Consider the following 11,814-nt stretch of genomic DNA (forward strand, 5'->3'; position numbering starts at 1 on the left):
CAAACTTGAACTATGCACGGATAATGATAAAAGTTGTGTGGCAAATAAATGAACGCTGAATAAAATCATATCCTTCACGGCACAGCTGCATCCACCACCCACAAAACATTAAAGTCCCAGGCTAGGAATGCTATACTGAGCACATAATTTATGGTTAGAGCTACGGGTTGAGGGTTGGACTTCCAGGCTGAATTGCCTTTTATAGCTAACAATTTTTATAATTGATCATGTTGGAACATTTGATATCCTTAAAGAACCATGGATCCCATTCAGGGGTCAGTCTGTAGCTTCAGGAAATACACCAGTTCAAATTATAAATTATGTTACGTCTCTTAGATTTCAAGAATAACTCCAACTTTAGAGTGTCCTTCTTCCTGATTGAAACTTACCTCACAATCTCTTTTCGTCGGCTGTTTAGGTGGAGATATCTGACAGCACCTTCCACACCATAACCGATGCCTATGCTGGGAAGGAGTACATCATCCAGGTGAAGTTTCTGGTTTTGCAAGTTTGGTTCTAAATGAGCTTATCAAAATATGTTACATGGAGGGCTACATTTGAACCCCCCTGTCTTAATCAACACCTAATTCTATCTAACATAGATTTTGAATTTAATAGATTGAATCTGGTATCAATTAACCAGATTTATTTTGGTGTTTCAAAGGTGGCTGCAAAGGACACAGAGATTGGAACATGGAGTGACTGGAGTGTGGCTGTCCATGCTACACCCTGGATTGAAGATCCTCTGCCAATCACTTCAACAACTGAAGTGGACTTTCCTACTGGTAGGTCAAAGCCTCAATTAAAGTCTGTACTTTTTATTTTTGCCTAAGGGTTGCTATTAAAGTCGGTGAGTTAGCCCAGCTACATATTTTTAGAGCCTAAAATAAATGCAAAGAAAGTTATTACTCTTGGAACCAGAACTGTCAGAGCTGAACATTCAGATTTCTGGAAACAGCATTCAATCCTCACTGCCAATGTTACAAAGAACTTTTTCTTTTTTTTTTAGTTGGACTCTCTGGGATAAAGTTTTTTTAATGCATATGAGATACTGTATCTACTTACAAAATCACCCTGCTTCAGTCCAAAAATATTGGGAAGAAAAGGCTGACAGACAGATTTGCCCTCCGTTCACATTGCAAAATTATGATAAAAATAGAAATACAACGAGGTATGGTGAAACAAAAACATTAGGCAACAGCCTTTCTTACAGATCTGCTGGGCTGTATTTTCAGAACAGTGGTACTAGCATTCTAAAAAATGACAATGCTAAAATGCTTATGCTAAGCAGGTGATATTTGAAACAGGTTGACCATTTTACTTTAGTGGGCTTGAATTTAAAAAACTAAATCGCAAATGAGTGCTGAAGACAAAATCTTTTACAGGTTTTTGGTCATAGATGTTGATATATATATATATATATATTGCATATATATATGCATATATATATATATTGATGGTGGTTCTAGATGAATGTTCAAATGTGCATGACTAGATGTGATATATGGAGGAGATAATGTAGTGAACAATATTTAACAAAATCCCCGGCTTGTGACATCATCAGCAGAATTGATCATTTTGCTTTATACATGTTCGTACAAAGAGGTCAATATGAAGCTGGATTGACAAAAGGCTGTAATAGTGGGACTTTATGTATCAATTCTTTAATGCTGGTTGGTTTTTGTCAGTCCCAATGTCCATCAGATGGAAAAATCACTGTGATGATAATATAGGATTCCTATAATGTTTTTACCATTGTTCATCGTGCCTGCGGCCTGAACCACTTAGGTATGAAATTAAGTTTAGTTAATAACTTTCTTTATCATTAAATTGAGTACACTGTAAGCGTTTGATAGCCTTGAACTTTTATCACAGCTTGAGCATGAGATCCAGCAGCCTCAAGACAAATCGTCTCACATCAACCTGAGCTCCTGAACATCGCCTCAGGGAAAACATCTTTTTAAAAACGCTCACGTCTCTCCTACAAGCTCAGATTGGCTCACTTACACTGCAACAACACCTACGTTTTCTACCATTTTGTATGCATGAGAAATGGTAATCTTACTTAAATTCATTGTAGATTGTTTTATTTTCAGTGTTTCCTGAGACACACCACACTCACACACATTCACACACACTCACACACTCATGCACACTCACACACACTCATGCACACTCACACACACTCACACACTCATGCACAAGCATACACTCAAAACCACACAAACACAAAAGCTATCTCTGGGAGTTATCTAGTTGGCACCCCTTCAGCATGTGGCAGAGATCAAGGGCGCCTCGCTTGTCAAATCGAAATCTCTCAACGCACTGATGATCTCTGAAAAATAAGACATCCATTCCAAGCCTGAACACTCTTCTGTGCATGTCTCTCTGACCACTCTGGAATAGTAAACCCCGAATGGAAGGACATACTTTGAATAAATAAACACTGAAAATAGACTGACACTTTTTAAAGTCAATTCCACTCATTTGCACTTTCTAAATTGCAATCCTGCTGTGATCTTGCAAATATGGGAGTGTTCATGCATAGCGTCAGCAGCTTCATATATCAGGCTGATGAATACTTTGGGGTAATATTTGAAACAGTAGGAAGTATTTTACTGAAAAATACTGTTTATGAAGATTCAGTTCATGAACAACATTGGATTTAACTTTAAGGTCTGTGTAATGATCTTAGGATTGCTGTTAGCTCTACTCTTCCATGAGCCAATCTAACAGTGAATTAATGTGACCTCACCCTAAGTTCACTTCTTCATCAAAAAGCAGAGATCTTCAAGTAGTAGAAGTTAGAAAAACTAGATGGCTCTCTCCATTTTGTGAAGAGGTCAAACCTTTTAGAAGACCAGAATCTTAAAATGTCTCACACGTTCTCATTGATGCAGCTCTTGTCTGTAATATGTATTTTGCTAGGGAAGAGACAAATCATCTGTGGAGAAATAATTCTTAGGTCAAATATCAATTTGACCACTTCTTGTCAGACTTCAAGATCTGTCCAAATGTTTTAAATCCCTTCTGACTTGCTATTGACAGAGTACAGCCCCAAATCTAAGATATGACTTCAAAACGGAGACAGTCCACATTTTGATTTCTTTTCATGTTCATGTTCTTCTTTACATTTTATTTACATCTATTCTACATGGTATTATTGTAGGCCACCTCATGAAACACTTTGTTACTCAGGCACCCAAGTGGATCTGGTGTCCAAATTGTCAATTGATTAATGAAAAGGAAGCCTTAAAATGGATCTAAACATTTTGTTGATGAATGTTTAACATAATAGTAATAATTGGTCATATACAGAAGAGCAGATTAACAACAAACAAACAAGTTGCCTTTTTAAAAAATTCAGAATTTACAAACTTCTTTTGGCCTTTTCTTTGGATTTTGCCTAAAATGCTAAATAAAGGCTGACATCACCCTTTAACTAAATGTTGTGTTGTTGTACTTGTACATCCACTGATCAGAGATGAAAAAACATCTAGCCTTGCCTCTATTTGTTTCTACATTCCTGTGTTTTTACAATCCTCTCCTAACATCAGACCTCTATCTAAGTGTGAAATGTGATCACTGCATGTCCACAAAGTAAAAGTAACTTGAGTATGGGCTGTTTTTTTTAATCAACTATGCGACACCACTTCACATCAGATAGCTAGATAGGAGGCAAAGTTGGAAAAAACTCATTCAAAATCATAACTTACTTAAAATCTGAACCTCATTTGAAATCCTCTGTAGACCTGTCCTCCTTTGTCTTTTTACCTGATCACTGATGTGTCTTAACTGTTTTTAAGGTACAACAGTGACTCCTATGTGTCAGAAGGAGTACTGCACACATGATAAGCACACAGTGAAATAATTCATGCATGCAGAGAAACATACAACACACACGCTAAACAGCTCACACAGAACATGAAGGCTGCTTTAACATTTCCACACACACACACACACACACACACACACACACACACACACACACACACACACACACACACACACACACACACAAACAAGTGAAACACGCTATCACTGAGTCAGTACCCATTGTATTTTTCTTGTTCTCAGGAAAAGAACAGGAGGTTATTGGGATTCTCCTCATGCATCCTCTCGATCCAGCTGCGGCTTCTCCCCTTCCCTTCCCTCTCTGCTTGTCCTGTTCTGTCCTTCCATCTCATTCTCTCTTTAACCCGCAGGTCTCTCTTTCACCTTTTCAGTCTCTGTCCTTTCCATTTCCTCTGACTTCTCTCTCTATTGATCCATCACTCTTTCTCTTACTCTAACTTTGTCACCTCACCCTTTGTGTCTATCTCTTTTCTGGCCTATACAGATGTACAACTGTTTTGTTGTTAGTATCAGTTTTCAGGGACTTTGGGGTTTACTGCACTAACCATTACTGAGAACACAGTTTGTCAGTGTGATTTTGTCAACCTGATCCAGACAGATGAGGAGAAGAGGAAGAAACAATGCGGAAAAAAGCAATTTTTTGGCGCATTTTCAATGTAATACAAACAATCTTTTGAAAATTGTTTGAAAAATAAAATGTCTAAAAAATGGATTTCTTAGTTGAGGTGAAAAAGTCGTATACTGAAAGGAAAGATAGAATACAGTCTAACGGAGATGTTGATGAATTTTTAAAGTTATTTTGGGGCCTTTTTGCCTTTATGAGATAGGAGAGCTGAAGAGAGACAGGAAATGGTTTGAGTAGAGAGAGGTGGATGACATGCAGCAAAGGGCCCCTGCTACAAGGGCTGTACCACATAACTGATAGACCATTGGCGCTCCCACAGAGATCTACATTTAAGACACTCATGTCATAGTTAACAAGGAATCCTTGTATACAAATGTTACATGCAACCTCTTTACCAGGAAGTCTAATCCTTAAGGATAAATAGAGCTGCGATATCAGCAGATAACTTTTACATTATTTGTTCATGGGCAAACATCTGCTCTAGTTCTTTGTTTGAATATCTGGTGCTCCATTTACTTTGTAATGATCTGCCCCTTAAATATGTTTTGCTTAAAAGCTAGTTGATTGAAACATACAGGCTTTTGAATTAGATGAAAAAATACAAATCAATGAAGATATATTTTAGTTTGCACTCAACAAATAAAACAATTATATGTGAGGCAGAATCACGTCAGCAGAGAATCAGGGAACAAAACTGATTTCTTGGATCTGGCTGATAAACACAAACAGTCCAGTCAGGGCCAACTTCTTCCACCTGACCAGCTTGTTAACATCACCACAGGGACCAATATTCCCTGGTCACTCAGCCGAATAGGAAATGAACAGACTTCCTGTGACTTATTGATTGTGTGGCTAACAGTCCTTTAACACAGGTACACATTCTTTATTTTCTCCTGTCATCCTGCCACATCGCCTCTTCCTCATCTTTTTTGTTAATTTGTTTTCTCTGTTCATATATCAGTAACAGCAGTTCGCCTATACCCAAAGGAGGTAAACAAAAATAGCTGTTTGTAGTTCAATGTCTGTTCTGTGTCCTGGCATCAACAACCTCATTTCACATCAAGTGGATAACACAGTGACAGACGGACGACTGTTCGAAATCCCATCCTCAGTGATAGGACTATTGCTTAGCAACCACATTCCAGGAAGTAAAAAGTAGATCAGTTGAGGCTTTAAAAAGTTGCCACCACCTCAAATGTTGCAATCATCACAGATATAAGTATCAGCCTCACCCACTTTGTGAGACAGAAAGTGGATACTGTCTAGCACCAAACTAGATATCACTTCTTATATTCTCCATGTCTACAACTATTTATAAGTGCTAAGTGGCTCGTTCAGGTCACCGTCTCTGCTGAGCTGTGTTAAAGGTCCTGCCTCTGTTGTGTGGTGGATCTGATCCATCGGGTGTTATTTTTTCATTAAGATGTGGAGTGTTGAATTGTTGGTGATATTTTAGACATTTAGGGTTTTAAATTAAAGTCATTAGTTCTCCATAAAAAGTTTGAGGTGCGGGGCGCTGATGGACTAGCAGTTAGGTCTTGCTCCATGTACGGAGTCTTTCAAGCAGGTGGCCTAGATTCAATTCAGACTCTTAGCTCCTTTCCTGCGTATTATTCCCTGCTCTCTCCTCGATTTCATTATCTATCCGTTGTACCCTCAAATGAAGGCAATTAAAAACCAAATTACATTTTAAAAAGCATTATGGGTAGGAGTATTTTGTTATATCTAATTAGAATTTCATTTTTTTTTCAGAAAAAGTAAAATCCAACTCTTTGTACATAAAAGTGCAAGGATAGAATCTGGCAATGACTCTCTAAATCAGACATCTATTTTGCATTTAGTTAGCAAGCACTGTCAGCTGCAGACTGAATCTTAGTTTTACATTTTATAGACCTTCTTCAATGCATCCATTATGTAAAATCAGTTCATGTTTTTTATTCTTTGGGTACATTACGCTAAATGTTTGCCATCCTGTGCTTTTTTTTTAAAGTTCTTGACCTGTGAACTTCTGCTGTACGTCTTTTACAGTCCTGTCATTTGATGCATGTTTATAAAACACCTTCAATATATTTTATTTATTCAACAACTTAATATTTATCTGTGCTTTGAAACTTGAAAATTGAATTTTTAGTAGTGTAGTAGCTCCTCTAGCTTTCCTGTGCTTTTGAGATGTCGTCTTTGAATGACAATGATGGCAACAACATGTCTTAAATTTAAGCTTCAGAGCTTACATTCAATTAAAATATCCTAAAGACTCCAAAAGAAGAACAAATGAGCAGGCAGGGGAGTTGAAGTTCAAGTCATTCAGTGTATTGAACCGTATTACTTCCCCTTCCTCTTCCCCTTCCTCTTCCCCTTCCCCTTCCCCTTCCCCTTCCCCTTCCCCTTGTGCATATTTTTTCCAGACATCCAAATGTTTTAGATTTCCCCTCACTTCTCCCTCTGCATGCTCTTTTCCTTTCCCGCTCCTTAACATGATTTTCTTCGCTGCTCTCGTTTCTATCACTCCTCTTTCCTCCTGACATCATTGTCTTGTCACCCCGTCTTTACTCGTCCCCCAACTAGCTTTTAACATGAACATGGCATCCAATAACTGTCTCTTGTCATCACCATCACATTATTCCTGCATAATTTTTATTTTCTCCACGTCTCCAAAGCAAAATGTTTTGGGGTTTTTTTCTGCAGGAGGGATGTGTTGCACTTGAGATGCTGATCAAGTTAAACGTGTTGTAGTTCTCCCTCTCTCTCTCTCTCTCTCTCTCTCTCCCTCTAGCTATTTCACACCTGGCTGCTTTCTCCTAATATCTCCCCACTCCCAACACTGTGCTGCTGCGCAGTCATTAATTGAAAGGAGAGTGAAATCATATTCTCACTCCGGTTATAGAAAAAGAAAATCCAGTTGCTTGTCGACTAAGCTGAATACAGTGTGCACAAGTTAATATCTACCGCGCTGCCTGCAGCTGTAGCAATAGCCCCGTTTTATAAAACATTAAACTGTGATATTTTTATTTGTCAGGCGATGTTAAACCACACTGAAGTACTAGAAACAGCATAAGGAAGAGCACATTGTAATTTTCAGCATATTTATGTTAGCCGCAAGCTTTGTGGAGCCAACCTCATAAACTTGAACATGATTGTATCCACAGAATATGAATGCGAGTAGAACTTTTTTACTCTTTCTTTAATTTTATCTGCACTTGAAAAGCAGTTCTATCCAAAAGTCTCACCGTATAAAATAGGGAAATATTTCATTTATTTTTGGGGAGCATTTAAGGACAAAGTTTCAGGTCTGTTGGGTTTACACACTAAGTCAAGTCTCAAGACAAAAGAGCGTTAGCTAGACCCCAACTCATCCTTAATTTCTTTAATGATAAATGTTTTTATATGTTTTCTGTTCTAACGAGTCAAAATTTAAGAATTAATGTTTTTGCCTCTAGGGTCAGTTTTTGTGAAATCTTCATTATGCCATGTTTTTGTGCAGTGCAATAAGTCAGTCTAAAGTAATGATTGTGACTTACATTAGACTATGACAATGTTAAAAAATAATGTTTTAAGTTTTTATTATCAGTCAAAAATGATGGGTATATTCTAAAAGTTTGAGGATTTTTATCGACTGTCACAATTCATATTTTGACTCAACCTCTCTCCATACGGTTTCTGGATCTCTACCTCCTCCTCACTCTTTTTTTCTTCATCTCCATGTCTTTTTGGCTCCATCTCTTCCCCCCCGTCTGCCTACGTTTCCCTGCGGCTCCAGAATGAAGAGATTTCTTTGTCCAGTTCACTTCATAACTGCCTTGATAAGTCCTGTATTGATTGTGCTTGCTGATTAGAATTGATTCCACTCTGCACTGTGTTTTCCTTTCTGCTGGCTGCTTCCTTGTATGATGAACACTTTTCGGCGGCCATTCATCAGAGCGACATTTTGGATGCTCCATCATCCCTTAGGGACAAACGATTGTGCAACACAGCAAGAAAAAAAAACTGAAGTAAAATGTGATGCTAGGGTTCTATTATAAAAAAAATATGCTCAGTAAGGTTTATTGTGTTTTTTGATTGTTTTCCAGAAACAAAGACCTCCCCCATACCATCCTCCAACGCACCACAAAAAGCTGAACCTCCAGTCGGCAGAGCTGCAAGACTCCTCACATTTTTCTCCCCTTTGCTGTTAGGAATGCTGCTGCTGTTCATGTGGTGAGCAAACACACACACACTCACACACACACACACTCACAAAACACTTATAATGAGTCTACCAGCCCTCATCTTTGAATTGATTATGAGCTCAGCCATTCAGTCACATATTGGCAAGTCCATGCATGTCTATTGATGTCAAGAGCAGGTTTAATATAACAAGAGCAACAACGATTGGGTGAGTTTGTTTTATGACCCAGCGGGGAGTCTTTCTTCATATTTCTCTGCAGAACCCCTGAAGGGTTTGGGGTAAAATCCAATTCAAAGCTGTCCCATCCCATTAATTTTATAGTTCTACAGTGTAAATCATGTTGTAAAAGTATGTGTGCTGTCGAGAAAGAAGATGTCCAACAATGAATACTGAAAAGCTGAATGTCAGAGCAAACCTGACTGCAACATGTGAAAACGGGGAATGGTTTTTGCACCTTTTTCAAGCAAAGAAGAAACAATGACAAACAACACACACGATAAAAGCTCTTAAGCCAAATTACATTAAACACTGATGTATATCCAACTAGACACCTGCTGCTCATTTTAACCACTGGAGACTGAGTGTAGCTCCTTCCCTTAGTCTATTTTACTTTAATACACATCATCATATCTCCAGATAATGAAAGACATTTTTGGTAATATAGATATTTTCAAATAACATTTAAATGTGAACACACCAACAGACAGTATTGCATGGAAGTGCCCTATTGTCGTTAATTGGAGAACTCCCATTAAATTAAGTAATTTTAAGAATTACAATAAAAAAACACAAGATAATAAAATACCATGTATAGTTCAAGCTTAAACTAATGCCACAACAAAGATGAATCTCTCTTAACTTCTAAAAAAGTTGAAATCAATTTACTGCTTGGGAAATCTACATTTGTGTATCTGAACATGGTCCTGTCGTCTTCAAATGACCCAGCCTTCAGGACAGGATTAAAAAAACGTTTCACCTTCACTAACGTCAGCTGTAGAACACGGCTTATACAGACGTTTTTGTCCGTAGTTGTGAATCAGGGTGGTTGGTTGTCTGTCTCTGGATTGACTGGGGGAACAGTCCTGGGTGTACCCCGCCTCTCGTCCAATGGGAGCTGGGATCGGCTCCAGCCCCCTGCAATCCCAAACGGGAAAAAGCATTGATGTTGGATTGATGGATGGATAATATGTAGATTGTAAGGGAATAAGTACATTCCAATAAAACGTTGGGACTTTTGCAACATTAAAAGACAGAAATAATTGGAGCATCGGATGGCCTGGCGGTTGTGCCGAGCTATGGTTCTTGTTGCAACGGCCATGGGTTCAAGTCCGCCCTTTGCTGCATGTCATCTCTCTCCTCCTAGTGCTTCCTGTTTCTCTTTAGCTTTCCTATCCATTAAAGGCGAAAAATAGCCCCAAAAAATGTCTTTAAAAAAAGATAGAAAGAATTGATTGTTTGATGCGATGCCTATATAATTTGTGCTTCTGTCTCCTTCTCCAGATGTAAATGTCGTATTCCTGAAGGGAGTGGGAGGAAGAGGAGGAGGGGGAGAGGCTATTCTTTCTATTTTGCACATGTTTCAAGGATACAGTGCATTGATCATATCTGTCCATCATGCCGTTTACTCACCAAGATTACTTAGACATGAAATCAGACGATGATAATGCCATCGAGCATTTTTTGATTATTGGTGACAGAGAAATTCTTCAGAGGAACTTTTGGAAACGCCATCATCATGAACATCATGATCATCATCATCCAGAACAACAAACACAGCAGCAACAGGAGCAACAACAAGAAGCGAGTAGTGTGCAGTAAAGGCAGACTTAGAATACCCCCTGGTGGTTCTGATGGGCCACAGCAGACTTTGTTTGGCAGACAACAGTTTGGGAATCTCCTCTTCAGAAATAAGAAAATCAACTCCTGCGATGACGGAAAAAAAATCTCTCCATGACCTTTGTATTTTTTTTTTATGATTAATTGCTAGTCTTAATTTTTGCTTTCTTCTGAATCTTAAGCACTGTACAGACAAACACACACACACACACATTAAAAGCATGTGCGTTTGTGTGTATAGTTACCGTAGCAGTCCCCATACAGCTAAATCATCATGCCAAAGACTCAACTTCACCCCCAACAAAGATTCCCAAACATTTCACTGAGCTTCCTGAACCTGAAGCCTGTGTCTGCCTTCATCGTGGGTTAAAAACTCCACAAAGTTGTGTGAGTGAGTGCGTATATAGTGTGTATGTGTGTGTGTGTGTGTGTGTGTGTGTGTGTGTGTGTGTGTGTGTGTGTGTGTGTGTGTGTGTGTGTGTGTGTGTGTGTGTGTGTGTGTGTGTGTGTGTGTGTGTGTGTGTGTGTTTGACACCTGATTGCCACCCAACTCACAAGGGATACAAATGAAACTTGGGATGGACCTGAGGAACCCTGCAGCTCCTGTTTGTGTAAAAGATTAAACAAAGAGGCCACAGAAATACTCAATCTGACTGAATCTGTCAACTTGGATGACTGAAAGAAACAGACGGAGCGAGTCAAGGTTTTTTTTTTGGATATAAGGACTAACACTTTGAAGAATTCAGTAACCATAGTCTGGCTTATTTAGACAGTTAGCTTTACACTGCTTTCAGCAACTGGCAAGGAAGACCTGGATTGTACAAATAATAATAATAAAGTGGAATTGAGACTGAACATTTCTTTTCCCACATATTTTTTTTGTTTCCACTTTGGAATTAGGGTGACAGAGTTGGTTATCATAAATTGATACAAGCTTTGTTGGGTTTTTCTTTTCATTCTGTTCCGTGCTGTAAAATACAATAACACAAACAGTTTGCTTTCTAAAGCCTTTAAGAAACATTTAAAAAAAATGTCTTTTTGCAGTTTACATTTCAATAGCCAATATCACAAGTTAATATTATGTTATTCAAAGGAATTTTGATGTGTCTTATTGTTTGTTTTTGTTTTTTATTTTATGGACAAGTAATAAAAACACATAGAGGATTTTAGTTTTTTTTTTTCTCAGACATTCATAATGGCTTAATTCTCCTTGATCCTATTTTGTAAACTATGATATGTAACTTTAACATTGAACAAAAGGTTTATTATTTAATAATAATAATAATAATGTATGTATTAGCAGTAGAATGTCGTAACCTGTACCTGGGGTCTT

The 11,814-nt window shown here is 38.2% G+C and overlaps 1 protein-coding gene across 3 annotated transcripts in view; it reads left to right on the plus strand.

The window, feature by feature from the left end:
* The window catches only part of cntfr (ciliary neurotrophic factor receptor), a 220,850-nt gene extending 209,846 nt beyond the window's left edge, over nt 1-11,004 (plus strand). For all 3 annotated transcript variants that reach the window (XM_065965866.1, XM_065965867.1, XM_065965868.1), the window contains 4 exons: nt 419-487; nt 665-785; nt 8,548-8,674; nt 10,146-11,004. In XM_065965866.1, the coding sequence (XP_065821938.1) occupies nt 419-487; nt 665-785; nt 8,548-8,674; nt 10,146 (318 nt within the window). In that variant the 3' untranslated portion in view covers nt 10,147-11,004. The remainder of the gene's footprint in view (nt 1-418; nt 488-664; nt 786-8,547; nt 8,675-10,145) is intronic.
* Nucleotides 11,005-11,814: the final 810 nt, after the last annotated feature.

This window comes from Labrus bergylta, chromosome 17 (assembly GCF_963930695.1).
Source record: "Labrus bergylta chromosome 17, fLabBer1.1, whole genome shotgun sequence".
In the NCBI taxonomy this organism is placed as follows: Eukaryota; Metazoa; Chordata; class Actinopteri; order Labriformes; family Labridae; genus Labrus; species Labrus bergylta.